Source organism: Ogataea angusta (genome assembly GCF_019207475.1).
Source record: "Ogataea angusta isolate 61-244 chromosome Unknown 61-244_NODE_7_length_650817_cov_90.064852, whole genome shotgun sequence".
Taxonomy (NCBI): domain Eukaryota; kingdom Fungi; phylum Ascomycota; class Pichiomycetes; order Pichiales; family Pichiaceae; genus Ogataea; species Ogataea angusta.
Window position 1 is genome coordinate 121,878 of NW_025065221.1, and position 26,975 is coordinate 148,852.

The 26,975-nt window shown below is 56.2% G+C and overlaps 20 protein-coding genes across 20 annotated transcripts; 7 read left to right on the forward strand and 13 right to left on the reverse strand.

The window, feature by feature from the left end:
- Positions 1-77: 77 nt before the first annotated feature.
- Positions 78-2,147, reverse strand: KL928_003477 (uncharacterized protein; the record flags this gene model as incomplete). The annotated part of the gene is made up of 1 exon (XM_043204068.1): positions 78-2,147. The coding sequence occupies one exon, from the start codon at positions 2,145-2,147 to the stop codon at positions 78-80; it is 2,070 nt and encodes a 689-aa protein (XP_043058919.1).
- A 578-nt stretch (positions 2,148-2,725) lies between these two features.
- KL928_003478 (uncharacterized protein) lies at positions 2,726-3,947 on the forward strand (the record flags this gene model as incomplete). The annotated part of the gene is made up of 2 exons (XM_043204069.1): positions 2,726-3,355; positions 3,624-3,947. 2 exons carry the CDS (start codon positions 2,726-2,728, stop codon positions 3,945-3,947), a joined length of 954 nt encoding a protein of 317 aa, XP_043058920.1.
- A 4-nt stretch (positions 3,948-3,951) lies between these two features.
- KL928_003479 (uncharacterized protein) lies at positions 3,952-4,299 on the reverse strand (the record flags this gene model as incomplete). The annotated part of the gene is made up of 1 exon (XM_043204070.1): positions 3,952-4,299. One exon carries the CDS (start codon positions 4,297-4,299, stop codon positions 3,952-3,954), a length of 348 nt encoding a protein of 115 aa, XP_043058921.1.
- A 67-nt stretch (positions 4,300-4,366) lies between these two features.
- On the forward strand, positions 4,367-5,059 carry KL928_003480 (uncharacterized protein; the record flags this gene model as incomplete). The annotated part of the gene is made up of 1 exon (XM_043204072.1): positions 4,367-5,059. The coding sequence occupies one exon, from the start codon at positions 4,367-4,369 to the stop codon at positions 5,057-5,059; it is 693 nt and encodes a 230-aa protein (XP_043058922.1).
- Positions 5,060-5,084: 25 nt separating this feature from the next.
- KL928_003481 (uncharacterized protein) lies at positions 5,085-6,872 on the reverse strand (the record flags this gene model as incomplete). Its single annotated transcript, XM_043204073.1, has 1 exon — positions 5,085-6,872. The coding sequence occupies one exon, from the start codon at positions 6,870-6,872 to the stop codon at positions 5,085-5,087; it is 1,788 nt and encodes a 595-aa protein (XP_043058923.1).
- A 97-nt stretch (positions 6,873-6,969) lies between these two features.
- KL928_003482 (uncharacterized protein) lies at positions 6,970-7,578 on the reverse strand (the record flags this gene model as incomplete). The annotated part of the gene is made up of 2 exons (XM_043204074.1): positions 6,970-7,184; positions 7,287-7,578. The coding sequence occupies 2 exons, from the start codon at positions 7,576-7,578 to the stop codon at positions 6,970-6,972; spliced, it is 507 nt and encodes a 168-aa protein (XP_043058924.1).
- A 31-nt stretch (positions 7,579-7,609) lies between these two features.
- KL928_003483 (uncharacterized protein) lies at positions 7,610-8,002 on the reverse strand (the record flags this gene model as incomplete). The annotated part of the gene is made up of 1 exon (XM_043204075.1): positions 7,610-8,002. The coding sequence occupies one exon, from the start codon at positions 8,000-8,002 to the stop codon at positions 7,610-7,612; it is 393 nt and encodes a 130-aa protein (XP_043058925.1).
- Positions 8,003-8,047: 45 nt separating this feature from the next.
- On the reverse strand, positions 8,048-8,558 carry KL928_003484 (uncharacterized protein; the record flags this gene model as incomplete). Its single annotated transcript, XM_043204076.1, has 2 exons — positions 8,048-8,439; positions 8,546-8,558. The coding sequence occupies 2 exons, from the start codon at positions 8,556-8,558 to the stop codon at positions 8,048-8,050; spliced, it is 405 nt and encodes a 134-aa protein (XP_043058926.1).
- A 95-nt stretch (positions 8,559-8,653) lies between these two features.
- On the reverse strand, positions 8,654-11,437 carry KL928_003485 (uncharacterized protein; the record flags this gene model as incomplete). Its single annotated transcript, XM_043204077.1, has 1 exon — positions 8,654-11,437. One exon carries the CDS (start codon positions 11,435-11,437, stop codon positions 8,654-8,656), a length of 2,784 nt encoding a protein of 927 aa, XP_043058927.1.
- A 197-nt stretch (positions 11,438-11,634) lies between these two features.
- Positions 11,635-13,083, reverse strand: KL928_003486 (uncharacterized protein; the record flags this gene model as incomplete). The annotated part of the gene is made up of 1 exon (XM_043204078.1): positions 11,635-13,083. One exon carries the CDS (start codon positions 13,081-13,083, stop codon positions 11,635-11,637), a length of 1,449 nt encoding a protein of 482 aa, XP_043058928.1.
- A 588-nt stretch (positions 13,084-13,671) lies between these two features.
- KL928_003487 (uncharacterized protein) lies at positions 13,672-15,399 on the forward strand (the record flags this gene model as incomplete). The annotated part of the gene is made up of 1 exon (XM_043204079.1): positions 13,672-15,399. One exon carries the CDS (start codon positions 13,672-13,674, stop codon positions 15,397-15,399), a length of 1,728 nt encoding a protein of 575 aa, XP_043058929.1.
- Positions 15,400-15,475: 76 nt separating this feature from the next.
- KL928_003488 (uncharacterized protein) lies at positions 15,476-16,165 on the forward strand (the record flags this gene model as incomplete). The annotated part of the gene is made up of 1 exon (XM_043204080.1): positions 15,476-16,165. One exon carries the CDS (start codon positions 15,476-15,478, stop codon positions 16,163-16,165), a length of 690 nt encoding a protein of 229 aa, XP_043058930.1.
- Positions 16,166-16,167: 2 nt separating this feature from the next.
- Positions 16,168-17,382, reverse strand: KL928_003489 (uncharacterized protein; the record flags this gene model as incomplete). The annotated part of the gene is made up of 1 exon (XM_043204081.1): positions 16,168-17,382. The coding sequence occupies one exon, from the start codon at positions 17,380-17,382 to the stop codon at positions 16,168-16,170; it is 1,215 nt and encodes a 404-aa protein (XP_043058931.1).
- A 196-nt stretch (positions 17,383-17,578) lies between these two features.
- Positions 17,579-19,114, forward strand: KL928_003490 (uncharacterized protein; the record flags this gene model as incomplete). The annotated part of the gene is made up of 1 exon (XM_043204083.1): positions 17,579-19,114. One exon carries the CDS (start codon positions 17,579-17,581, stop codon positions 19,112-19,114), a length of 1,536 nt encoding a protein of 511 aa, XP_043058932.1.
- A 318-nt stretch (positions 19,115-19,432) lies between these two features.
- Positions 19,433-20,137, reverse strand: KL928_003491 (uncharacterized protein; the record flags this gene model as incomplete). Its single annotated transcript, XM_043204084.1, has 1 exon — positions 19,433-20,137. The coding sequence occupies one exon, from the start codon at positions 20,135-20,137 to the stop codon at positions 19,433-19,435; it is 705 nt and encodes a 234-aa protein (XP_043058933.1).
- A 19-nt stretch (positions 20,138-20,156) lies between these two features.
- Positions 20,157-21,847, reverse strand: KL928_003492 (uncharacterized protein; the record flags this gene model as incomplete). The annotated part of the gene is made up of 2 exons (XM_043204085.1): positions 20,157-21,360; positions 21,432-21,847. The coding sequence occupies 2 exons, from the start codon at positions 21,845-21,847 to the stop codon at positions 20,157-20,159; spliced, it is 1,620 nt and encodes a 539-aa protein (XP_043058934.1).
- Positions 21,848-21,966: 119 nt separating this feature from the next.
- Positions 21,967-24,891, reverse strand: KL928_003493 (uncharacterized protein; the record flags this gene model as incomplete). Its single annotated transcript, XM_043204086.1, has 1 exon — positions 21,967-24,891. The coding sequence occupies one exon, from the start codon at positions 24,889-24,891 to the stop codon at positions 21,967-21,969; it is 2,925 nt and encodes a 974-aa protein (XP_043058935.1).
- Positions 24,892-24,959: 68 nt separating this feature from the next.
- KL928_003494 (uncharacterized protein) lies at positions 24,960-25,565 on the reverse strand (the record flags this gene model as incomplete). Its single annotated transcript, XM_043204087.1, has 1 exon — positions 24,960-25,565. One exon carries the CDS (start codon positions 25,563-25,565, stop codon positions 24,960-24,962), a length of 606 nt encoding a protein of 201 aa, XP_043058936.1.
- Positions 25,566-25,622: 57 nt separating this feature from the next.
- KL928_003495 (uncharacterized protein) lies at positions 25,623-26,000 on the forward strand (the record flags this gene model as incomplete). The annotated part of the gene is made up of 1 exon (XM_043204088.1): positions 25,623-26,000. The coding sequence occupies one exon, from the start codon at positions 25,623-25,625 to the stop codon at positions 25,998-26,000; it is 378 nt and encodes a 125-aa protein (XP_043058937.1).
- Positions 26,001-26,310: 310 nt separating this feature from the next.
- On the forward strand, positions 26,311-26,847 carry KL928_003496 (uncharacterized protein; the record flags this gene model as incomplete). Its single annotated transcript, XM_043204089.1, has 1 exon — positions 26,311-26,847. One exon carries the CDS (start codon positions 26,311-26,313, stop codon positions 26,845-26,847), a length of 537 nt encoding a protein of 178 aa, XP_043058938.1.
- Between the last annotated feature and the right edge of the window lie 128 nt (positions 26,848-26,975).

Below are 26,975 nucleotides of genomic sequence, written 5' to 3' on the forward strand. Positions count from 1 at the left end.
CTTGAAAAACAAACTACTGAAAAATAACTGGGATTAATTCTTTAGGTGGTCGTGTATTTATCAGGCTCTCGGGGGGCCTAGACGGTGGAAACGATCTCCGAAGCGTGTCTGAGCACCTCCACCATCTTCTTGCACTCCTTTCTTCTCGCGACGGTGATCTCGTTCTCCTTCACCAGCGAGTCCAGGTCCTTGTTGCCGTACAGCTTCTCCAAAAGCACCTTCTGGATGTCGTTCTTGGACTGCTGGATCAGCTTGAGCATCACGGCCTTTGGAACAATGTCGGCCACCGTCCGCTTGACAATGTTGAAGTACGACTGTATCAGCAGCTTTATCACCTCTGTCTCCTGGGTCTCTCTATCAGTCATCTGGCCCGTGGCCTTCAGCACGCTAGGAGGAGCCTCCATGGCTGCCAGCCGTTTTTTATTCTTGGACGAGAAGAAGCCACCAAAGAACGACGACGACTTGTTCTCTTCGTCGTTGATCGACGGGGCCGAGTGCGCCGGAGCAGGCAGTGGCTTCCCCGTCTTTGGATCGACCTGCACAGGCGTAGGATGCAGTTTCTCCTGGACCATGGCAAGCGCCTGAGACCCCTTGAGCAGGTCCGGGTGTGCAGTATTAATGTAGGTCTGTTCGGCCTTGATGATATCCTCGACAAACGTGTTGGCTGGAAGCACAGACTCCCGCAGGTACTGGATGAAAATCTGGGATATTTGCTCTTTCAAGCCGGGATATCTTGCGTACTCTGGCTGCGCAAGAATCTGCGACAAAATACGCACCAGCTCGTCAAACACAAGCGTAATGCATCTGAGCGAGGGGTCCTGGAATCTGTGGATCTGCTGTTTCACAAGCACCTCGAAAGCCTGTGTGCCCACAAACAGCGACGGAGCAGAACCAGACGAGTTGTACATGATGGTTCTGATGTCTGCGTCCTTGATCTGGTCAAATGGGTCAAGAGCATACACTCCGTTCTTGAAGATCTCGTGGAACACAAAGCTGATTCTGGCTCCTCCGCTCAGCTCGTTGGACGAGATGTCCTTGGTCTGTCCGTCCAGAATTCCCGTGTAGTCGTTGCAGAAGTCGGTGATCACGCTCAAAACAATCGAGCTTGGCGACTCGGCCATCTCCGGGCCCAGCGCAGAGAGCTCCTGCTGGTATTTTTTCAACGCGGTCTCGATTCTGGCCTTGATCTCAGGAAGCGTGGTTCTGATGTGGTTCAGCAGGATCGCGTTCAGCTTCTTGGCCAGGTACGGAGTGCCGCAGTAGTGCGCCTTGCTGCTGTACGACGGATGGTTTTCGAAAAACCGTCTCTCGTCGTTCAGCGCCTCCCTGATGGTCTTGCGTCTCTCGATGTCTTTCTGGCCCCTGTTGATCACGGGAACGTATCCAGACCGCAGCGGGATCACTCGGCCGGCCAGAATGTCGATCACGTCGGTTCCCTGGTCCATCAGGTCGACTTTCGTCAGCACACCGATGGTTCTGAGCCCCTCGGGGTCGACCTCTCTGGCCAGCTTCAGGCCGTCACTATTGGCCAGGTCCTGGTTGGCAGCATTGACCGCCAGGATGATGGCGTTCGGCTTCGATATGAACTTCATAATCATGTCTCTGATCTGTTTCTCGATGTCCTTTGGCTGGTCGCCCACAGGCACCTTGGTGAGCCCCGGCAAATCCACCAGCGTCAGCGTCAGCACGTGGGGCGAGTAGATCCGCAGATTGATCGGCACAGAGCTGATTCCGGCGTTCTTGCCCGTCTTGGCCTCCGTCTCCCTCACAATCTCGTCCCGGATGTCGTCAAAGTTGAAGAACTTCTTGCCCGGCAGGTGCAGGAACTCTCCCCATTCCTCTGTGTTGTTCTCCGTCTTGTTGCCCTGCGCGTCTGTGGTCTGGATGTCAATCAGGTCGCTCGCGGCGCTCTTGCTGCCGCTGCGCCGGTTGATCAGCTGCAAAATCAGCGGCCGTCTAGTCACAATGCCCGTTCCTCTAGGAAGGAACTCGCGGCCAACAATGTTCTCTAGCACGGAACTCTTTCCCGACGATTGCGACCCGACAACGGTGATCTGCGGCAGATCGACGGGCGAGGTCGAGCCGGAGCCGAGAGGCGCGAGAGCGTCCTGGAGCTTGTTGATCGTTTGGATTAATGTTTCATCCATAGTGGCAATAACAGCGAAGCGAAATAATAAAATATAAACAGCAAAGTTTGTTACCCGGCGGAGCACGAATTATGTCCACCAGCCACAGACCACGCGCACGTTCCACAGAGTTCCATGATGCGGTAGCCGGGAAGGCAGAGCCTTAGCGGCAGGGCTGTGGCCGGCACTGCCGCCAAGTCCAGCAGACACATCCACACAGTTTGGAGTGCTGCCGCTGCTGGCAGCCTGGACCGCCCGTCCCCGCCAAAAACAGTGTCCAATAGACGGTATCTTGGATGTGTCCTCCTCTACAGGTTGCGTATTCGTGAAAAAGCAAATCTTTATTGCGACGCATGATTATGCGTACAGATAAGAATTCTTATCTTTTGACGTTGAATTTCGACATCATCCGGAAATAAATAAAAACTGCTCTTTCCTTCTTCTTTCGCCATGTCTGTTTACGAGGCCGCAAAGCTTGCAAACACGTTCGTGTTCGCACTCCTGCCGGTGGCCTCCGTGCCGACGGTCGGCTCCACCGCGAGTTTGGTCCCGATCCTGGGCACCGTGCTGGACTTGCTGAACTGCGTGTTTTCCTCAGCATGGCAGACAGACCTCAACCTGGCTCTTTCGCTAGTGCTCAGGGCGTTGCTCGACGCTTATCTGGTTTTCCTGTGGATCCAACAATCGCGGCTAAACAGCCCACTACCGGCCGCGAGGCCATGTTGTCCGCCCCGTCAAAACCGGTTCTTCTTCACGCCCAGCTCAATCCCCGCCAACAGGGCAGAGACAATAGACCACCTGCCGCTCTGGAACAACGACAACAACCTTGTGACGTCTGGAAGTTATCCTCCAAAACACAAGCCTCAAACAGCGCCTGTCCTGGCCGCGCTTCTGGCCGTGTCGCCTGTGCCGTCGAACGCAAGCCCCATAAACCACAGCCTGCAAACCTCGCCGCCCCTACCTGCCGGAACACCCGCGCTGATCGGCATGGTGCTCGTGGTGGCCACCAAACTAGCCGAGTGCTACAGCACGTACTTTTGCGGCAGAAAACCGTACCAGAACGTCGGAGAGACGGTAGCTGTGCTCGTGGTTATGACGACGCGCTGGCAGTTTGGGTACTTATTCGATTCGGTCGCGCTGCTCGCTGTGGTGCAGGCTCTCAACATCGTCGCTGTGCTCGGCCTGTTTCTCGTGCCACGACGGAACCGCAGCGCCCTTGCGAAGGCTCAGTATGGCTCGTTGGACGTGGCCGACTCGCAGGCAAGCCTGTACGACTCTTTCGGTATATCCTGCATCGACAAGGACCAAACCGTGCACACTGTTGAGCAGCTCTGAAAAAAAAAAACACAGCCATGCACAGCCATGATGTTTATTTTGGTCTTCGATGGAAAAAAATTTAGGTCTTGACGTTGACATGTTGAGTGTGTTTGAATATCCAAAGCTGCTTGCGCAGCTCGAGGTGAGTAGAAAATGCGCAGCACAACAAACTAACGTCAGAAAATCGTGGCATACACGGAAGGCGAGCTTGGCTCGGACAACGCAGCTGTGCAGGGCTTCAGGGCCGAGGCGACGAAGTTTGCCGAGCTCTACGGCCGCACAAACGACTTGCGCATCCTGGCGGCTGTTCCGAAGGCACACGACCAGTCGGCAGACCCCAAGATCGCCGAGCTGTGCGAGTTTGGCCAATTGCAGACCAGAAACGACTCCATGCGCTTCATGCTCAAGCTCGAGGTCGTCAAGAGAGAAATAGTGAAACTGGTTGGAGGAGAATGCGATTTGATTGGCGCGTTCAAGAACGTTTGGCGACAGCTCGGTAAATAGACTTCTAATCTTTAAGAATATCCTTAATTGACCAGTCTGAGTTGTCCAGAGGACACGAGTTTCTTTTCTGGATCCATGTATCGATGCAGTGCAGGTGGAACGAGTGGTTGCACACTCCCACTGCGCGCGGACACTTTGTGTGGGTTGCTGTTCTCGAATTGGCGCCAAAGTTTGGGTTGTTGCCGCAGTCGATACACGGTTCCATCAGGTGGTTTCTACAGATGGCACAGGTCTCATTGTTTTGATCCCACGTCCAGAAGGCCACTGCGGTCCACTTCTTGACCTCAAACCGCTTTTTCTTGGCTTGCTGCGGTGCTGGCGTCGGCAAATCTATATCCATTTGGTCGGCCATTTTGACGAGGGCGAACGGATTGAACAAAAATTTAACAAATAAAAAAATATATGAAATTATTTTCTTCATGTCCGATTTGATATCCTCTCTTTATCCGCCGCCGCCGCCGTATGTTCGCTTTTTCACCGCCGAGAACGTGCAGCGTGCGGCAGAATTGCGCAGACAGCACGGCCCGGACGCCGACAAAGTGCTCTCGGAGACCAAAGATCTGCGGTTTCTTGTCCCTCCTCTGCCCCCCAACAAGCCACAGTACCGCTCTTTTGGAGACATCTGGAACTTTGAGGACAAGTTCATCACGCTGGAGGAGTCCGGGATCCAGCAATTGTACGAGGAGGCGGACAATGTCGAGGAGGAGACGTTCACGGTGGAGCGTATCGAGGAGCTCAAGAAAATGACCAAGTCGCTACTGCTTAACTTCCTGGAATTTACAGGGCTGCTGGCCAAGAACCCTGCACAGGCGCACGTGAAGATTGAGCAGATCCGCGTGATTTTGATCAACCTGCATCATCTGCTCAACAGCTACCGTCTGCACCAGTCGCGCGAGGGACTGATTCTCAAGATGGAAGAGAAGATCAGAAACGACACAGAAACCATCCAGAAAATCGAAGATACGTGTTTGCAAGTGGAGGAGCGCATCCGGTCGCTTGTGTGGCGCGAGAAGGACGTTGAGGTTGAGCACGTCGACAATTCGCAGAACACAGAGCCTAGCCGGGAGCAGATCGTCGAGAGCGTAAGAAAGAGTGTTTTGGAAGGGGCCTAATTACTACTATACATATATACAGGGCTCATTCGGAAATTCCGACGACGTCGATCCACTTGACAAGGCCGCCACGCAGACACAGACGACGCAGATGGTTTCTTTCCTCTTCGCCAACGTCCAGAACCGGCGACAGAACTACCAGTTTATTTTTCACCTCCTTTTCGTCGTCCACAAGGCCGAATTGGTCCTGCTCAATCAGACCGGTCTCGTTGCGGAACCTGCCAGAAAGACTAACAAACGTCTTTGTGTCGCGGAGCGCGTCCAGCCCGAGAACAACCATGGTGTCCAATGACTTGAACGTCATGCCTTCGACGGTCTTCACGTTGGCGATCAGCAGCCGTTCTCTCGCGGCCGCGTCAAACTCCTGACCATTGTACACCTCGGCGTTCTTGCCAAGCTTCGTGAGCAAGCTTTGCACCTTGAACACGCTGGTTTCGTCAGAAACGATCACCAAGACAGACTTCTGGAAGTTCTGTTTCTGCTTTTTCAGCAGCTTGACCAGTCCGGAAACAAGCACCGCCAGCTCGCCCTCGCGAACCTGCTTGTCCATTAGACTGCGTTTCCGTTTCCAATACTTCACATAGGCCGTCTCTCCGTCGGCCTGCTGCTCCCAATCGTGGCGGTCGCCGTAATCTGGAGCTTTCATGCCTACCAAATTTGTGCGGACTTTTTTGGACTTGGTCATGTTTGGCCGCACCAAAACACATCCCACGCCGACGTTCTTGGGCACAACACAGGTGTCGGCCATGTTGCCCCTGGAGAAATTGCCCATCTCGTGGAATTTGCTCCAGTCGAACCATTGCGTGTTTTCCTGCAACTCGTCCAGAAACGACCGCGGAGTGGGCGCCGTGGTGGTGAACAGCAGCTGCGGATGCGGCTCGTTGTGAAAACGCCGGTAGTCTTGGAGCTTCAGCACGTAATCCAGCAGCTTCACAATGGGCGTCTTGCGCTGGTCGTCGATCGGCGCGTCGACGTCCATCATGTGGTCGATGTCGTCCACTCCGATGTATGCCACACTGTTCACCTTCATGAAGTCCATACCGCGAGTGGCCAGCAAATCCAGCAGACGCTGCGGCGTCGACACGAGAATGTGGGGGCACGGAGTGTCCATGAGGTGCTTGATCTGCTGCTCTTCTGTTTGCTGGTCTGCACGGTACAGAAACTGTGCCATTGTCTGGATATTGGGGAGGCTCTTTGGCTTGACGTGACGGATGCTCTCGTACACTTTTTCCGCGTACTTCTGCATCTGCACTGCCTGCAGCCCGGAGTTCACCAGCACGAGCGAGTTTATTCCCTCTCCGCGAGCCGGAGCACGGCGAAGAAAGAGTCCGTGCGTGAACAACGCCGTGCTTCTGCCTGTTCCCGGCTCGCCCACGGCCACTGTGCTCACGTAGCCACTGGCCAGCGCGAGGATCCGTTTCTGGAATTCTGTTGCCCTGGATATGCCGGTCGAATTCTCGATAGCTTTTGCAACTAGTACATTTGAATAGAAGTCTCTGAACGTGACGTTTTCCTTGGTGAGGTCCACGCGAATCCGCTCCTCGATCGGCGTGTTGATGCGCATGTTGTAGCTCTCGATTTTGCGCAGGCTCTTCTGCAGCTTTTCCTGGAATCGCGAGTCCAGCACGCCAGACAGCTGCGAGAGCTGGTGGTAGTAGGAGTTTCGCCAGTTTCTGTCGTTCACGATCTCGGGGTCCTTCTCGATCGCCTCCAGCAGCTCGCTGTCGCTCATAGGCGGCGTTTCTGGTGTCCTGCCCTGCGGCAGTCTCGTCTTGGTGGCCAAACGTCTGGCAAAAATCCACCGTCGTAGCATAAAAAATATCTCTAATTTTTCACTTATATTTTATTTTTTTTATAGTATTTATTTTATTTATTTGATTTATTTCTCATCCATGTGGAACATTCCCAGACTAGCGAGAACGGCAGCCCTGGGAGCCAGAATTCTGAGGACACAGACTCCTCTCATTTGCAGAATACCATGTGCACGCCTGGCTATCAGACCAGCCAACGCCTTTGCAGTGCGTCTGCAATCGTCGACAGTCAGGATGGACAAACCAATGCTGATGCTGGCCTTCACCTGCAAAAAGTGTCATGAGAGGTCGTCCCATATAATATCCAAACAAGCCTACACCTCCGGAACTGTTCTGGTGCAGTGTCCGGGCTGCAAAAACAGACATTTAATTGCAGATCATCTAAAGGTAAGTTTTCCCTATTGCTCCAGACTAACTCCAGATTTTTTCTGACCACCGCATAAACATCCAGGACATCCTGGCATTGAAAGGCGAGAGTGTCACTGTGACGCCCGATGACCTTGCGTTTGAAGATATCCCCGAAAAACTGCGCGATCTGATCGGCCACCACGCCAAGGACGCTCCACAGAAGCCAGAGCCAGACACGCCGCTGCTGAAGGAGTGAGCGGCCTGAGCGGCCTGCAGGCTGCCACCCAGTCGTCTGGTGGCGTCTGGCTCGTCCTGTATATATTTGCTCTGGCTCTGTGGCTTACCTAATTCTGCCGCCATATTTCAGACACCCGCTGGACCAAAAAAGTCTTCAACCTTTGCTATTATGAAGAGTGGGATTATAGACAAAATGGCCGACCTGGCGGCGCGCATTCCCTGGAAGCGCGTCTCCGAGTCCGTGCTCAACATCTTCCCCAACGACAGCTTGCAATACATATGGATTTTCTCTCATTTTGTCACGTTTCTGGGTGCGGTGATGCACTTTTGCAGATTCGTCAGTCCTGCCTCCCTGATCTTTGCGTCTGTGCCCTGGTACAATCTCTCCTTGGCGGGATCGATCTGCACGTACTCGCTCGTCGTGTACAGAAGACACATTCTGGACCCAGAGCTGATGGTGGCTACTCCGTCGGGCTCTGTCAAGTCTCATCAGATGGACTACCACACGGTCCCGCTGGCCGAGATTCTCAAGTCCGAGAACACACATCTGCTGGTCTATGCGTGTCTGTGGCTGACGACACCAACCAATATGCTAAAGATCTTCCCCTTTGCCGCGTACTCGCTGCTCAACCTCACCAATTACTGCATCATCGAGGCGTTTCCCAAACACCCGTTGTCGCTCGCAATCACGCCGCTGGTCACGTATATCGAGTATCCGCTGCTGCTGTTTGCCGCGCACGTCGACCTGGCGGTTATCGGGCTTCTCTGCAAAGAGGCCAACAACCTGGGCTCCCTGTACGTGTTGATATTCTACATTTTTGTATGGGGGCTGCGGGTCGAGTACTCTGACGCCAGCCGGCTGGCAGTGTCGAACTTGCTGCGGTTCCTGGACAAGGCGTTCAACGAGGACGTTTTGCCGCACGCCGTTCACAAGACCTGGGTGCTGGCCAGGACAAAGTTCACGCTGATGCTCTCGATCACCGACTACGACACGATCGCTGTCGGGGCCGAGCTCAGAGAGTCTGCCTCGTTCAGGAAGGAGGGAAGCCCCATGAGGGAAAAGCCAAAGAGACGGAAGAAGAAGATCCACAGCGCGTGCTCATGAGAAGCCATTTTGTAGCTGCTATATTATTGCTACCATTTTTATTTAACTGAAATTTTTTCACCTAGTCTCCATGCTACCATTTTCTAATTAGCTCTATTTATTCTTTATCTCATCTCTCAACTCCTGCAGCCGCACATACTCCTCTGTGTCCTCCCAAACCTTGCCCTTCGACAGCAGCGACCGCACCGTCGACCGCGCCTTGAACCGCCAGTCCTTGCAGACCACGTCGCCGGCATTGTGTTTGCCCGGTAGCTCGCCAAAATTCTCGTACGCAGACACCAGGTCCTCGCACGCCGTCACGGCCTCTCGCCACACGTCCTGGTCCACCTCGAGCTCCGGCCGGCTGACCGCCGCGCGGTACGCTTTCTCGTAGTCCTCGAGAGCCAGCCACGGCTTCTTGCGCCACAGGTCCACCTTAGCCACAATGCGCCACACGCGAGCGCTGTAGTTCACCACGGCCGGCACCTCCTGACACAGGAACTTGAGACACGTTCTCTTGAAATGCGTCTGTCGCGCGTCCTCGTCGTACGGCTCGGAAACAAGCAGCGTGGCCAGTTTCTCCAAGATCGGGATATCCAGCGACCCGTCGCCGTCAAGCTTCCGCGTGTCCAGCAAAGTGCGCGACGCAAGAAGCACGTCGTCCCAACGGCCCAGTTTCACCGCCACAATCAGGTAGTTCTCCCAGATCTTCCACGAGGCCTTCTCCGTGTCGCCCGAGCTCACCGCCCGCTGCAACGCCGTGAACGCCTCCTTCAGCTTGTCCAGCCGCAGCAGCGCCGACGCCAGGTTCGACCACGAGTACTGGCTGCCATCGTCCAGCGCAACACACCGCGTGAACGCCTCTGCGGCCAGCTCGTAGTTCTCCGTCTCCAGCCCCAAGCACCCGTAGAAGTACCAGTTCTCGAAGCTGAGCGGGTTCGCACGCACACAGTCGTACTGGTGGCCGATCGCCGCGGCGTAGTCACGTGACCCGTCCGGGAGCCGGTAGTGGTATTTTGCGAGCGACCGTTTGGCGTTGGCGTAGCGGCCGAGCTGCCACGCTTTTTCCCAGAGCGCCGGGTCCTGGCGCACGTCGCCGAGCACGCACAGCGCGCGCGCGTCGTCGGGCGTCTCTGCGAGCTGCCGCAGAACCAGCTCCTCGGCCTTTTTCTCGTTTCCTATCGAGCCGTAGCACAGAGCAGCGTCGGTCCACAGCTGCAGTCTTTCGTAGATCTCGAGCGCAGACTTGACGGAGCCGAGCTCAATGAGCTTTTCTGCCAGCCTGGAGTCCAGCGACCATTTCGGGCTTAGCGACAAAGCGTAGATGTACTGCGATCTCACGGCATTTATTAGTGTAGTGTCGTCCGGGAGATCTGAAGCTGTGAAAATTTCCGGGAACTGCTCCTCCTCCTTGGTTTTTGGGAACAGGCGGGCGGTCTGCTCCGCGTGCACGCCGAGCTCCTCGACAAGCGAGTACAGCTGCAAAACCCCTCTCTCGACCGTCTTGGGCCTGGTGGTTTCTAGCAGAGACCGCTGCCACAGAGCGTTGCTGAAAACGAGCCAGTTGACGCTTCCCGGCGGAGAAAACAGGACTCTCTCCACAAGCGCCCTCAGCTCCTCGCCCACGAGCGCGTTGTTGGCCGGCGAGTTCGCGCGGATCGTCTCCAGACGCAGCAAAAGCTGCACACTGTCGAGATCGGCGAGCGGCGGCTGGCTATTTGGGTCCAGCGACCGCAGCGGTGCAGGGATGTCCTCTTCCTTGGCAGCGATCGGGAGCAGCCTCGATTCCTGGTCTTCGGTGGACTCGTAGTTCGGGAAGTCGATCTTGACGCGTTTCTCGTCTCCAAGCTCTTCGAGGGCCTGGTCGTCGCCCAGATTTTCGTACTGCAACCGCTCCAGAAAGAGGTCGTCGTTCAGAGCCACCTCCTGCGGATTCTGTCGATTTTCCGACCCAGCGCGCAACAGAGTGTCCTGCGAGCGGGCCAGAACAGCCAGTGCCGCAAATGCCTTCTCCTGGAACTTGGTCCGCTTGGCCTTGCAGCCTGTGAGCACAAACTGGAGCCCTGAGGCAGACTTCGCCTTAGCCAGACTCTCTGCGGCCTGGGTCTCTGAGCCGGCACTTAGCGCGGCTCTGGCTCGCTCCAGATGGTACAGAACTAGAATGTACTGGTTTGTAACTGTGTTGACATCTGTATTGTCCATCAGCGCTGCCACCAAAGAGGGACAAAGCAGCGAGAACGTTAGCGTAGACAGCACTGGGTTTTGGTCGTGGAACAGTGACTGCTGGACCTGCAGTGCTCTTGCGCGCCACCAGCACAGAGCGGCTTGGAGGTGGTTGTCCTCCGTGAGCTCTGGGACGTTTGATTGGCTGACGGCAGCTTCAGGCTCGATGGACTGGTTTTCTCCAATAAGACTGAGTTCGCAGCGTTGCAGCTTTTCGAAGAGACGCAGCGACAAAATCAGGGCCATGGGCCAGTCCACAAGTTTGTTGGGCCGTTGTCCTGACAGAGAAAGAAGAGACAGAGCTGCTGGAGTGGAGGCTGTGAGGTTTGTGAGAAAGCCCAGTTCTTCTACCAGAGGCAGTTTAGGGCCTGTGAAGTTGGTCTGGACGAAGATTTGGAGCAGCAGAATGGCCGAAAAATAAGACAGCTCTTCAGACACGCTAATCATTTTGTCTGTTATGCGATCAACGACGTTTCGCAGCTGCTCGTGTCCCAAACTCTCGATATCGCACAGCTCAAGGATACTTTGATCATGGAAGATTAGGCGCAGATCGGAGCCGGCGAGCTTCGCATACTGGCCATTGATCAGCAGCTTGGTTGGCCGTTCCTCGGGAGCTCCGCTCAGAAACTCCTTTTTTAGGCAGATCAGGGCGACCTGAGACTGTCTGGTCGTCATAGAGTATGAAAATTAATTTTTTCAATATTTCAATATTTCAATATTTTTCATATATTATTGGCTTTATGAGCATATCTATTCCCTTTTGTAGTTTACTCAATTCAAGCTACTGAAGAATTCTCTCAGGAATTTATCGCATGTCCCTGATAACTTTGTTACTCATTACACCACTAGCTTGTTCCGCCACGTTTACCCAGCTACTCGCTGTCCTTGCCTGCAGCGAAATAGTGCAAGTAAGCACTCAACGTCTTGACACCCTCCAGATAATTAGCAACGTCAATCTTCTCGTTGATCGAGTGTGCCCCATCGTCTCCCTTGCCCATTGGAAGCAGCAGAACATCGGTCTTGAGCTGCTCTTCGAACGTCAGGGTGATCGGAATGGAGCCACCTTCTCTGGTGAGGTCGGGGTCGACGTTCCAGACAAGCTGTGTGGCCTTTCTAGCAGCAGTGAAAGCCTCATTGAACGGATCACTAACCCAGTAGTTACCGTCGTGGATCAGCTCGACGTTGAAGCTGTTTGGAGACTTGAGCTCGGCAAACTTCTCCTTGCAGAACTTGAACACGTACTCGTCCAGCTTGCGCGGGTCCATGTCAGGCACAGTTCTGATGGAGAATTTTCCAACAACCTTGGCTGGGATCACGGTCTTGGCTCCTCCTCCAGAGAAAGCACCCTCAATTCCGTGCAGCGACAATGAAGGGTATCTCCATCTGTGCATAAGTATGTTCTTCTTGTCCTGGTAGATGGCGGTGTTGGAGCCGGAGGCAAGGTTCAGCTCGTCCACGTCAAAGTCAATTTTCTCGTACAGCTTCTCCTCTCTCTCTGTGAGAGGTGCCACCATCTCGTTGACACCAGGAATCTGGATGTTGCCCTGAGTGTCGACCAGCTTGGACATGACGTTGAAGAGGTCGGTCATAGGCTCGTGAATCACGCCTCCGAAAATGCCCGAGTGCAGGTCCGCGCCCGGCCCGCTCACGGTGATCTGGTAGTAGCTGCATCCGCGAAGGCCGTAGGTGAGCACTGGTTTTTTGGTTCCGAGCCAGTAGTTGTCCGAGATGCACACGGTGTCGACGCCCTTGAAGTACTTGTCTGCCTCCTGGGCAACAAGCTCGTCCAGACCCAGCGAGCCGCTCTCCTCCATGCCTTCAAAGCAGCAAACGAGGTTGACTGGCAGCTCGATGCCCGCCTTGTTGTGGGCCTCGACGGCGTTGAGCCAGCCCATGACAGGGCCCTTGTCGTCTGTGGAGCCGCGGCCGTACAGTTTGCCATCTTTCTCAACGAGCTTGAAAGGGTCCGAGTTCCAGCCGTCCTCCAGCAGCGCCGGCTGGACGTCGTAGTGGCCGTACACCAATACGGTTTTTTTCGCTGGGCTCTTGCCGAAACGAGCCAATACAATTGGAGGCAATTGTAATTTTGGATCCGACACAGGCGGAGGCTGGGTTCCCAGGTCGCGCAGCTGGATGTCCTCAGCACCAAGGGACTCCAGCTGTTTTTTCAGGAAATCGGCCATGGCAAACACCTGTGGTCTGAGGGACTCGTCGCTGGACACAGACGGAATGGCGACGGCCTGCGCCAGTCTGTTGACGTACTCCGGCTTGAGCTTGTCGATCTGTGCAAACAGCGGCTTGACGGATTCAGAAACACTCATTTTATTTGTTCGAGAGATATACGATAGAGGGCGAACAAATTTAAGCATGCAAACATTTTTTGATGTGAGTTTATGGGAGAAGACGGAAAATGGGAGGGTGCGGGTGCCGCGTACCGCTATGTAGACGGGTGCGGCCGTTGACGAGTTAGAGTTCAGCGTGTTGATACAGAGATACCCATTGGTTGCATATCGCTGAGAAGCGCTTAGCAGGGGAGAGTGGGGTGGGCTTACAAGACGTGTACACCACTGTATCTTTCTCTGCTCCCTTCTCCGTCCCTTGTGACTCCACAAACAGACTCTCAGACCCCTCTTCTTCCACGTTCGCATCGCGAGCTACTCCGACAGCTTATCGCACCGGGTAACGCGACACGGAGATTGTCGCGGTCCCCGTAGCGGACGTTCTGGCTGGTCGCGTGCTCCGCGGTCCCGTCTCAAGACGTGTGTGGTCTACACGCTACCACCGCTTCAAACACCCCCGGATCCGGCTCAAGCCAGTCGCCGAATCAGCCACCATCGCCATTATCTCTGTTTCGACTTTGCACGACGATGACTAAATAAATAATTTTTCACCAGAAAAACATCTTCAACATGTGTGGTATCTTTGCTGCTTACAACGTCGAGGAGGTGGAGGCCTTCAAGGGCAAGGCCCTGCAATACTCGAAGAGAATCAGACACAGAGGCCCGGACTGGTCCGGAAACAAGATCGTCAACAACACGATCCTGTGCCACGAGAGACTGGCCATCGTTGGCCTTGATTCCGGCGCCCAGCCAATCACCTCTCCGGACGAGAGATACACTCTTGCCGTCAACGGCGAGATCTACAACCACATCCACATCAGAGAGGAGTTCAAGGACTACAAGTTCAAGACTCTCTCTGACTGCGAGCCTATCATCCCGCTGTTCCAGAAGTACGACGTGGACGCCCCCAAATTTCTGGACGGTATGTTTGCGTGGGTGCTCTATGACAAGGAGGAGGACAGAGTCGTTGCTTCCAGAGACCCTATTGGTATCACGACGCTGTACATGGGCCGTTCGTCCAGCAGGCCAGGAACGGTGTTTTTCGCCTCGGAGCTGAAATGTCTGACCGACGAGTGCGACGAGATCACCCACTTCCCTCCAGGTCACGTGTACGACTCGAGGACCGACAAGCTGACCCGGTACTTCACGCCTTCGTGGTGGGACGGCGAGAAGATCCCAACCACTCCTGTCGACTACAAGAAGGTGAGAGAGACGCTGGAGATGGCTGTGAGAAAGAGACTCATGGCGGAGGTGCCGTTTGGCGTGCTGCTTTCTGGCGGACTGGACTCGTCGCTGATCGCCTCGATCGCCGCGAGAGAGACCGCCAAGGCCGCCAAGGAGGCGGACTCTCACACCGAGGGCATCGACGCGTCGCACACGCTGACCGGTGTGGACGACGACGGAAAGCTTGCTCTTTCGGGCTGGACCAAGCTGCACTCGTACGCGATCGGTCTGCCGGGCGCGCCGGACCTCGTGGCTGCCAAGAAGGTGGCCAAGTTCATCGGAACGATCCACCACGAGCACACCTTCACCGTGGAGGAAGGCTTCGACGCTCTGTCGGACGTCATATACCATCTGGAGACCTACGACGTCACGACGATCCGCGCCTCGACCCCAATGTACCTGCTCTCGAGAAAGATCAAGGCGCAGGGTGTCAAGATGGTTCTGTCTGGCGAGGGCTCCGACGAGATCTTCGGTGGCTACCTGTACTTTGCCTCTGCTCCGTCTCCGGAGGAGTTCCACACCGAATGCGTCAAGCGGGTCAAGAACCTGCACTACGCCGACTGTCTGAGAGCCAACAAGTCCACCATGGCCTGGGGACTCGAGGCTCGTGTGCCGTTCCTGGACAAGCAGTTCCTGGAGCTGTGCATGAACATCGACCCGAAGGAGAAGATGATTGTTCCGGAGGCCGGCAGAATCGAGAAATACATCCTGAGAAAGGCGTTCGACACCAGCGACGACCCGTCTGCCAAGCCGTACCTGCCAGACGAAATTCTGTGGAGACAGAAGGAGCAGTTCTCCGACGGTGTGGGCTACTCGTGGATCGACGGACTGAAGGAGCTTGCGGAGAAATCCGTCTCCGACGAGGAGTTTGCCCACCCTAAGCCCGAATGGGGCGACGATATCCCAACCACCAAGGAGGCGTACTTCTACCGCTGCAAGTTCGACGAGCTGTTCCCAAGCAAGGCCGCCGGCTCCACCGTCATGAGATGGGTGCCGAAGGCCGAATGGGGATGCCACGAGGACCCTTCGGGCAGATACGCCAAGACCCACGATGCGTCGGTTCTCAAGAACTGATAGAGTAATAAATGGAAATAATCTAATAATATTTGTCTTATCTACACAGCCGTGTGCACACAATTATTTGTTTTACATGAAAAAGACCAGTTTGTCCTCGCTCGATTCGCGGACCACCATCCCGCGGACGCGCGAGCAGTACGAGTATCTGGCAAAGCTCGTTCTGATTGGCTCGTTCGGCTCCGGCAAGTCCTCGTTGCTCCACCGGTACGTCTCGCGCGACTGGAGGGCCGTGGCGCAGACCATCGGCGTGGGGTTTGCGTCCCAGGTGGCCGTTGTGGACGGCAGCACGCGCGTGAAGTTGCAGATATGGGACACGGCGGGCCAGGAGCGGTTCCGTGCGCTCACGAGGTCGTACTACCGCGGCGCCAGCGGCGTCGTCGTGGTCTTCGATCTCAGCTCGCGGCCCAGTTTCGACGCCGTTTCAGAGTTTATGCAGGACGTGAAAAACATGACGCCGCCCGACTCGTGCGTGCTGCTCGTCGGGAACAAGAACGACCTGTCCAAGGCGGTTTCCAAGAGCGACATTGCCGACCTGGTGGACAGCAGCTCTGTGCTGCTGGGACGGCCCGTCCAGTTCGTCGCAACCAGCGCCCTGGACAACTCGAATGTGGACACTGTGTTTGAGACGGTGGCCGGGTCGCTGGTCACGAAAATCGAACTCGGCCAGATCGACCCCGAAGACCCGGCCAGCGGCGTCCAGTACGGCGATCTCAGCTACGACGCAATCACGCTCGCGACTCCTACACCCAGAGAGTGCTGCTGAAATCACTCGGAAACAGGCACGCTCTCGATCACAAACGAGTCCACGAACGGGAACCCGCGCGCGTCCACCTCCTCGCGCTGGATCACGTCGATCTCGTCGCCCTCTTCCTCGATCTGCTTGTTCATGTCGTCCTCGTCGACATAGTCGAACTCGTCCTCTTTTTCCTCATAGTCGATGTTCTCCTCGATCTCCTCGAAATCAGGCGCCAGAGCACTCCATTTCTGCGGAATCACCACCGACCAGATGAAAAGCGTACCGGTGTCCATCGTGGTGGCCACGATCGAACATTTGCGATAGTTCCAGTCCACCGCCAGCAGCTCGTCGTTCGAGCCTTCCAGAATCTTCACCAACGACCCCATTCCTGTTTCCCAGATGTACACGTCGTGGGTCGCGCCGAGCGTGGAAGCACACATGTACTCCGAGTTATGGTTGAATTTCAGCGCGTTCCACTGCAGCCGGTTCACGGCGTCCTGGTACCGCGTTTCCAGCTCGAACTCCCAGTCCGCGGCCGGGACAGAGGTGTCTGGCATCGTGTACTGCCGGATGATCCTGTCGCTCGAGTTGACGGCCAGTTTCGAGCAGTTGGGCGAGATCTCTATGTTTTTTATATTCGAGCTGCAAACATTCAACGAGCGCACAATTTGCAGACTTTTCGTGTCTATCACGTTCAGCCAGCCCTTGCTGGTCCCTGTGAGAATGTAGTTGCTGTCCGGGGTCATTGTAGCCGTGAGCGTGGACTGTTTCACTGTGTTTGGCTGGTCGCGCGGGTTGGTGTCGAGTCTCGTGATTTTGGGCTCGTCCTCGAGGTCTGCAAAAACAGGATCGTTGTCGACCAGCGCAGCAACAAACTGGAAGCGGTTGTGCGGGTTCATCACGCTGCACCAGACGGGCCCCTCGAAATTGTAACTCCGGATCACCGTGCAAGTTCCCAGGTCCCACAGGTTCACTTTCCAATCTTTGGACGACGAAAGCAAGTACCGCCCGCAGGGCGACCAGTTCAGCGACGTGATGGCGCGCGTGTGGTCCCGCAGCACCTGGATCGTGCTGTTTGTGTCTGTGTCGATGATGAGAATAATGCCGTCGACCAGCCCCGACGCGAGGTAGTCGCCTTTATAGCTGTACCGCACCTGCGTGGAGTGGCCGTACGCGAGCGTCTGTGCGAGCGTGTCGGGGTATTCCTTGGCCACGGCGAAGGGGTCTAAAAGAGACAGGTTCATAGGAAAATTAAATAATTTGACGAGAATTCTGTGCGCCAGCTGCAGTGTAAAAGTTGCCAGAAGGCGCTGTGTAAATAGCACGGTCAGAAAAGCTCCCCTGCGTCAAACCGGTCCCAAATAGCACGGCTCGCTGGCTTCCCTGCTTAGCCGTTTTCTGTCCAATAACTGTAGCCAGAAAAATATTCTTTTTATTGCAATGTCAGAACCCCCAGTGTTGGAGCGGCTGCCTGCCGGAACAGAACTCCAGGTGGGCTCCCACAAGGCGAAAATCGTCAACTACATCTCTGCCGGCGGCTTTGCCCACGTGTATCTGGTGCAGATCAGCGAGAAGCCCGAGTTTGCCTGTCTCAAACGGGTGGTTGTGCCCAACAAACAGGGGCTCAACCTGCTGCGTGCAGAGGTCGAGGTCATGCAGCGGCTGGCCCATTGCGACTACGTGGTCAAGTACCTGGACTCGCACGCGTCCAGAGTGCCCAACACCCACTGCTACGAGGTGCTGGTGCTGATGGAACTGTGTCCCAACAAGTCGCTGCTGGATCACATGAATGCGCGGCTCAGCACCAAGCTGAGCGAGCCGGAAATCCTGAAAATCATGCTGGACATCTCGCAGGGGGTCTACGCGATGCACAGACTCAAACTGATCCACAGAGACATCAAGATAGAGAACGTGCTGATTGACGATAGATACACGTTCAAGCTGTGCGACTTCGGGTCCACGTGTCCCGTGCTGCGGCCGCCGCGCAACCACCAGGAGTTCCAGATCCTCACCAACGACCTGCTGCGCCAGACAACGCCGCAGTACAGGCCCCCAGATATGATCGACCTGTACCGGGGGCTGCCGATTGACGAGAAATCAGACATCTGGGCTCTCGGCATTTTCCTGTACAAGCTGTGCTACTACATCACGCCGTTCGAAACGGCCGGCGAGCTCGCCATCCTGCACGCCGCGTACCGGTTCCCGTCTGCCCCGCGGTACTCGACCTCGCTGAAAAGCCTCATCAACATCATGCTCCAGGAAAATCCCGCGTACCGGCCCAACATCTACCAGGTGACGGCCGAGATCTGCCGCATGATGGACATCGACATCCCCGACGGCATAGAGGACTTCTACTTGCAAGGAGCGTACAAACACCCGCCCGCAGAGCAGATGCACCCGCCAATTGCGCAGTTCACGGCGAGCGTGGTCCCCATGTACTCTCCGTTCAAGTCGATGCCCCTGGACCCTGTTGTGCCGGTGGTGATGGTCGACGCGGAGAAAACACAGCCAGCCGAGGCGACAGGCACGTCTGTCGACCTCAAGTCGTCGCGTCCGTCCGAGGACTCGCTGGTCGACTTCAACATGGACCGGTTCCCAGAAATCCAGCTCAGCGGCGAGAAAGACACAGAAAACCGGCCTGTGGAGCCCGAGCCCGTGCCCGTGCCAAAGACGGGCCCGCAAAGGTCGTCGCACAACCCGTTCCCTCAGGACCTGATCGACCTCTCGACAGAGGACACGGTCAGAGCAACCGAGCCCGAAGAGTCTGCGATCCCAGACGGCGAGGCCGTGTCCTTGCCGGCGCCGGCACAGGTGCTGGACGGGCCGGTCGCGAGCTTCACACAGCTACAAATCTCCGAGTCCGAGTGTGAGTCGACCCACTCAGCCTCGAAAACAGAGAGCGGCCAAAACAAGCCAGAGTCTGATTCAAAAGCAAAACTATCTAGCATCGGGGACAATGAAAGCGTTTCCAGCTAGACCCGCTAGCGTGTCAGCCCAAAACCGGCTTGAACGTCGAGTCCACCAGGTTGCCAACAACCGGCGTCATGACAAGGTTGGCGCAGTACACCACCACGAGCAGCAGCATCAGATTTGTGAAGTGGAGCGCGTACGACTCGCACTTCGTCAGCATGTAGTGGGGGAACAGGAAATAGTAGAACCCGTATGCGTACTTTAGACCATCAACCACGCTCATTGTCTTGGTGGATACGGTGTGAATAAGAAATTATACTGTCGTTTGCGGCTGGAATTTTTTAATTTTCGAGCGTGTACATGGTGCAGGGGTGTGGCGCTGGTCTAGGGCAGGAAAGCAAAATCTCCCGCGTCGGCGAGCTGGTCGTTCTGCCACGGCCAGGAAAACAGGTCCTCAGGCTGCGCGTAGCACGTGTCGTAGAGCGGCAGCTGCGCCGCCGCGCTGGACGGTTTGCTGGCGCCCTGCAGCATCACCAGCCCCGTCTGCGGGATCTGCTGCCCGCTCTCGCCCGTCCAGACGGAGATGTTGTTGATCATGGCGGTGGTCCGGCCGACAAACGGCATCATCTCGGGGATGTTGGGCACCGGCGTGACGGGGCCGGCGAGCGGCTGTGCCGACAGCTGCGGCGGGCTGAACGTGTTCTCTGGTGGCAGGAGTCTGAGCTGCGGCTGCGGCGACGCCGTCTGCGGACGATTGAACAAGTTGGCTGTGCTGCGCAGGCTGGACGGCGACGACGTCACCCGGGGCGCGAGATACGAGCTCTGCGGCGGCTGTGGCGGCGAGTGGATCAGCAGGTGGCTCAGGCCCTTCGGGATCGTGCTTCTTGTGAGCTGGCCGCGCCGCTGCGACAGCTCCTCCTCCTCGCGTCGATCCGCGTCGGTCGGCTTCATGTTGAGCTCCGACTCCACCGTGTAGTGCTGGAGCGGTTTGCGCACCGTGGCCGGCGGCATCGCGTTCTGCGGCGTCTGCACCACCTCCGACGAGTCGGGCCCGCACCGCAAAATCAAATTGCCGATCGTGGCGGTCATCAGCTCCTCGAACGTTTCTCTAAACGAGAGAGCAAACTTGGTGCGCTCCGACATCACGTAGAGCGACACAGAGCACGCGCGCAGGTCGTCGAGCCCGGCAAACAGCGCCTCCGAAACGACCGGCCGCGTGTGTTTCTTGTCGTCTCCAAGCAGCTTGCGGCGCATATCGTCGCGGTTTCGGTGCAACCACAGACAGTAGATCAGCGTGACTCCGGCAATAAATATGGTGTGGATGTTGATCACAGAGTGGCCGCGCACGGTCTTCTGGTGGAACGCCTTGATGCTCTGGCAGATCTGGCCCGCGGCAGCCTGGCACTCCTTGAAAAGACGGTCCTCCGGGTCCAGCAGCTCCAGAAACGGCTGGATCAGGTTCCGCACAGACCGGTAGTAGTAGATGCTCAGGGTCTCGTTTTCGATGCCCCTGCTGAACCCGTGGCACTCGTTGCGCCAGTCCTGCAGCTGCTGGAAAAACCGCTCGACCGCAGGCAGCTGGTCTTTGGTGGTGATCGAGGTGCTCCCGAGAATATTGAGCTCCTCGATGAACCGCGCCTCTGTGCGACGGATCTTGATGATCTGGTTGATGAACAGCTTGTCGCTCGGATGCAGCGCGCGCGACGGCTCGTACTCGAACATCGGGACGTCCGCGTCGGTCTGACGCTCCTTCAGAACGAACGGCTTCGAAATGGCGATGGCGATAGCTTTCTCCAGCAAATAGCAGCACCAGAACAGCCGCATCTGCCGATCGCGCTTCGCCGGACTCACGTTCTGGTAGCTGCTGCTCTTGTGCAGACGCAGCTTGATGCACAGCTGCATCGCCTGGCCAATCACGTCGTACACCCCGTTGCTGTCCGTGTCGTTGCGGATCAGGTTGCACGTGATCAGCACCAGCAGCTCGATCTTCTGCGTGCTGTGCACGTTCTCGAACATGAGGATGTGGCGCAGCGCGGCCGAGAAGAACCGCAGCGGCTCCGGGCCCTTGTACTTGCCCGTCGTCTCGTGCAGCGTCGAGCTCAGCGTGTACACCAGAAACATCCTTGCACAGCTGAAGTGGTAGTCGTCGGCGCTCTTGGGCGCCACGCGGTTGTAGTAGTCGTTCTGGAAGCTGAGCAGGTCCTGCTCGTTGAGCATCGGAAACTTGTACTGTAGCAGCGCAAAGTAGATGTCCACGAGCTGTTTCGACAGTTTCGGGTCGATGTCGAAAATCGGCTCTTTTTTGAAAAATTCTTTGAGCCTCAGCCCGGCCAGCATCGAGCGGTCGTACTTCGCGCCGTGCTCCATGAAAAACTCGTCGAACGGCTTGCCCAGCGTGTCCCTGTACGGGTTCAGCGACACCTGCGGCTCCTCGGCGCGCACCAGCGGCCGGATCTTTCTGTACTTGGAAGGCGGCTCGGCTTCTTCCTTATTCCGGGCCTCCAGCAGCTTCTCCAGCTGCTGCACCTTTTTCTCCAGAAAGACCGTGTACTCGCTCTTGACGTTGGTTCTGTTGCTCGTGCCATACCGCGGCGGCTGCACGCACGTGGTCTGCGACTTGACACAGTTGGTGCAGCTTGGCGAGCGCTGGTCGCACTTCTGCTTTCGTTTCTGGCACAGGTAACACGACGTGGACCGGCCCTTCTTGTCCTTGATCTGGACGGGCGCCGGCGACGTGCTGCTGAGATCGGTCTGCGGCGTCAGAAGCGTCTGGAACGATTCCATTTGGGCTGGCGACATCTGATCTCACCCGGTAGACACCCCTATCTTCTATTATCTATTGGCTAAAAAAAAAAAAAAAAAGCTGTACTTCGGTCTCCGCCAGCACACCCCGCGAGGAACCCTGCAGCGTACCCCACTTAAACATTTTCCAGGCCGCTCAGCCCGTTGAGTCCAAAAAGGAAGCCCAGCTCCACGCGGCTCAGCCGGTTCACCTGCTGCCGGGCCGTCGGGTCCAGCGCGCTCTCCACCAGCTTCTCCTTTTCCGCCTGTAGCTCGATGATCCGGTCCTCCACCGTGTTCTGGATCAGGATTCGGTGCACATACACCTCGCGCACCTGCGAGATCCGGTGCACGCGATCCTGGGCCTGTTTCTCCACAAACGGGTTCCAGAAGGGCTCCAGGATGATCACGTGCGACGCACACGTCAGCGTCAGACCGACATTTCCGGCCTTGAGCGACAGCAGCATCACTTTTTTATTTGGGTCCTGGTAGAAGGTGGCCACGCTCGCGCTCTTGGCCTCCACGTCCATCGACCCGTCGTACCGTAGATACTCGATCCCGTGGTCCCGCAGAAACAGCTCCAGAATGTCAAACAGCACCATGAACTGCGAAAACACAATCACCTTCTCTCCGGGCTTCGTCTCCAGAATATCTCTAATTAGCGTCAGACACCGCTCGATCTTGGCCGACACCTCCAGCCGGCCGCCCTCGCTGGCTATCAGACCCTTTATCTTCTCTATTCGCTGCGCGCTGTTCAGCGACTGCGTCTGGATGTTGAACTGTTTTTGCACCTCTCTCCATTCCAGCCGTTTGTTGCACACCGAGTCAAACACCAAAAGCTCCACGCACAGACTCTCGCTGCTGGACCGGTTGCACGTTTTGCACCGCGCAGACCGCACGCCGTTCCAGACCGTCTCTGTGTTGTCCTCGAAAAATTGCTCCTGACAGTCTCTGCACACCGCGTGGCCGCAGCTTCCGAGCAGAATGACGTTGGCGTCCGCCTCGATCACGTCAAAACACATCTGGCACGAAAACCCGCTCTTCCACTGCTCGTTGATCTGGTCGCACATCGCCCGGTCGAACTTCCTGGCCGTGTCGTACCCGTTCTTGATCGTGCTCACTTTGATCTCTCGCTCTTTGTTCTCACCGATCTTCACCAGAAACTTGTGGTCGCACGCCTGTCGGAGCCGCAGCAACAACGTCAGGATGGCACTGTAGCCGCCTTTGTGCTTCTGGCCGTCTCCAGAACCGGCCAGGATTTTTTTCGCCGTGTCGGCGGACTGGGCCTCGAGGTTGTAGTAGAACTTGCGCTCGTCCTCTTTCATCTCCACGTGGTTGACCACCACGTGCTTCTCGGGCAGCTGCAGGATCGGCTTGCCGTCTATGAGAGTCTTCTTTGTCCGGCGGAGCAGAATCGCCGTCAGCAGGGCCTGCACCGTCTGAACGCCGCGCGTCTCGCTGCCGTACTTGCTCCGCAGCGCGTTCGAGATGCGCTCTTTGAACCGCGCCTCCTCGCAGTACGGCTTGATCTTCAAAAACCGCAAAATCGGGTACAGCTCGTCGATGTTGTTTTGGATCGGCGTACCAGATAGACACCACTTGTATTTCGAGTCCAGCAACGCGACCGCCTTGGACGTCTGCGTGAGCTTGTTCTTGATGGCCTGAGCCTCGTCGAGTATAATGCGGTGGAAAACGGCGTCCGAGGTGTAGAACGGCGAGCGGTAGTGCGAGCCGCCGTCGTCGCGTTCCGGCAGAGTCGCCTTCTTGTTTTTCAGCTCCTCGAGTGCCAAACGATAGTGTTTCTTCATTTCGGACGTGAGCGTGTTGTACGACACCAGAACGACATCGTACCGCGCCATTTCCTTGAAACTGTTGAGCTTGTTGCCCTGGTGGAATATAAAATAGCTCGTCTTGCACTGTTTTTTCAGCTTGAAGTCCAGCTCCTGCCCCCACTGCTGCAGCAGCGAAACTGGTGCCACCACCAGGTTTGTCTTGCACTCGTCGGGGCGGGCCTTGTTGGCGGCCATCAGCGCTATTGCCTGCACCGTTTTGCCCAACCCCATGTCGTCCGCAAGAATGCCGCCCCTGTTGGCGGACTCCTCCATGCTGAGCATCCACTTGAGCCCAATTTTCTGGTGTTTCAGCAGCGCCACACTCAGCTCTTCAGGGTCTCGGACGTCTCCATCCTCGTACGCCTCATCGGGCTTGATGGTGTCGAGAAGATGCTGGATATCGTCTGCGTCCGAATAATTGTTGAATCGCTGCATATACGGGTTGAAAGCGTAGGTGTCGTAGGTGTTGGCCGAAAAGCGTGAATGGTCCGGCTCCGGGTAGTACGTCGGCAGGGCGTCGCGCTTGACGGCCGCTAGCGGCGGCCGCGGGTTGTAATGGTGCTCGTACTTGCAAAGAAACTGGATCTTTTCGCTCGTGATTCTGATTTTGACAAAATGGCGATCTATCTTCCTGCTGATCGCCGTCTCCATCTGCTGGAAATGGTCGGCTTTTTTCGGGTCGTTGCGGCACGCGTCCGTCGTGAGGAACTTGATCACCGCTGTGCGCCGCTCCATCAGCTTCTTCACGTTCTCGTTCAGCCGGTGCAAGTACTCTCGTGCCTGGACAAGCACGCTTTTTAAACCCTCGGCAGTGGTGGGCAGCGGTTCCCGGAGAGCTGACGGCTGGTCGGAGGACTTTATCGCGGGCGGACTGATGTTGGTGGACTTGACAAACACCACGTCGTCGTTGTGGTCGCTGTCGCTGTCGTTGTTTGCGGGTTTCTCCTCGGCTGGCGGCGCACCTTTGGCTGGCGGGGGCTCCTCCTCTTCCGCGTCGGACGTTAGATCGATCACCTCGGACTTGAACGCCGGCTCGAGTTTTTGCCGCTTTGTCTCTTCTCTTATCTCATCCTGCCTTCTATACGGCGCAACAAAACGGTGCATCGCAGGCACCTGGGGCGAAACCAGAGACGACGCGGTGGAGCTCCCGGACGTGTCGCGCACGGGGCTGTCGTCGTGGCGCGGCGACAGCTCGGAAACATCGAGTATTTGCACCTCGTCAGAAGACATGGCAAACAAAATAAAAAATAAATTGCATGTTACACAGCCGCAATATATTCTACGACACACTACGTAGCTCACAGCTCGCCGTTCTCCTCGTCGATCAAACGCTGCACGTTCTTGAGCTCCTCGGCCAGCTTGGAGTGCGAGGGGTTAAAACACAGGCCCCTTTCGAGGTCGGACTTGGCAGCAAGCAGGTTGCCCAGCTTCATCTGGCAAACACCCTTTCGGAGATGGTTTTCCGGGATGTTGGCGGCCAGCTGGCACAGCAGCTCGGCGTCCACGTACGCGTCGAGCCAGTTTTCGAGCATCATGTTGGCGTCGCACCGGCCAACGAGACAGATCAGCACCTCGCTGACCGTCATTTGGAAGTTTTCGAATTTCGGTCTTGCAGCGGCCAGGCCGAGCGCAACGCCGAACTGCTTGGCGGCGTCCGCGTACTTCTTCGTCCTCATCGACGCGGCCGCGCTCTCGTGCATTTTTTTGATCATCATGCTCAGGTTCTTGGTGTAGTTTTCTCTTGTAGGCAGTGGAGGAACGTCAACGTTTGCATTGACGTAGTCCTTGATCAGCGTGTTCAGCTGGGCAATCTCCAGCTGCAGGTCTCCGTACGCCGCGGCATACGTGTCTTCCGCCAGCGACACTTTCTTCGAGGCAGAATCGTAGACCAAAGGAAGGGACATGAATAAAATAATTAATTTATTTGAATTAAATTAAATTAAATAATCTAGTATTTGCGTATGCCCAAATACTACTGCGACTACTGCAAATCGTACCTGACGCACGACTCGCTGAGCGTGCGCAAGTCGCATCTGCAGGGCCGCAACCATCTGACGTTCTATTGCGAGTACTACGAGGAGATTGCCCGTGAAAATGGCCTGCTGGAGACCGAGGAGCTGCCGTGGGAGTACAGTCTGGAGACGCACTACGCGGGGATGCCCGGCGCGCGCACGCAGAAAAAGGGCCTGAAATTGCCACCGCCACCCACGTTGCAGGGCTTCCCCAACCCGCCGCCTAGCGCCGCGTACTACGACCAGGTGGAGGAAAAGCGGGTAATCGCCGAGTGGAAGAAGGCGACCGAGCCGGTGGCAGAACTGGGCGCCCAAGCGAGAAAATAGAGCCGCCCGCAGACGCAGCAGGCCGGCAGTGTGTAGAGTAGTCGTTAGTTTAAGCTCATGGGTTTTTTGTTGTCGTGCGCCGCACAACAAATTTTTCCTTGATTTTGCTGGATAAAACTGAAAGGCGTGCCTTTGTTTATCAATAATTTTAGCAATATGTCGGCTCAACAACAAGTTCCTACATTCAAGCTCGTTTTGGTCGGTGACGGTGGTACCGGCAAGGTAAGTAGCACGCAGCGGCTGGCGCACTAACAAAATATAGACCACGTTCGTCAAGAGACACCTGACTGGTGAGTTTGAAAAAAAATACATGGCCACCTCCGGTGTCGAGGTCCACCCAATGTCGTTCTACACCAACTTCGGTGAGATCAGATTCGACGTCTGGGACACCGCCGGGCAGGAGAAATTCGGCGGCCTGAGAGACGGTTACTACATCAACGGCCAGTGTGGTATCATCATGTTCGACGTCACCTCGAGAATCACGTACAAAAACGTTCCAAACTGGCACAGAGACCTGGTCAGAGTGTGTGAGAACATCCCTATTGTCCTGTGCGGTAACAAGGTCGACGTCAAGGAGAGAAAGGTCAAGGCCAAGACCATCACGTTCCACAGAAAGAAGAACCTGCAATACTTTGACATCTCTGCCAAGTCGAACTACAACTTCGAGAAGCCGTTCCTGTGGCTCGCCAGAAAGCTCGTCGGCAACTCCCAGCTCGAGTTCGTCGAGTCGCCGGCCCTGGCTCCTCCGGAGGTGTCTGTCGACGCCGACCTGATGGCCAAGTACCAGGCCGAGATGGACCAGGCTGCGGCCATGCCGTTGCCTGACGAGGACGACGCCGACCTTTAAATAGAGTAAGGTTAAGTAATCAGGTCCTGCGCGGTGTAGAGGTGCACAACCAACAATCCACTCGCCAGCTGTCGCGGTTACGCAGCCCTTTCCTGCGCTCTCATCCAACGAAAATTCTCCGTTCCTAT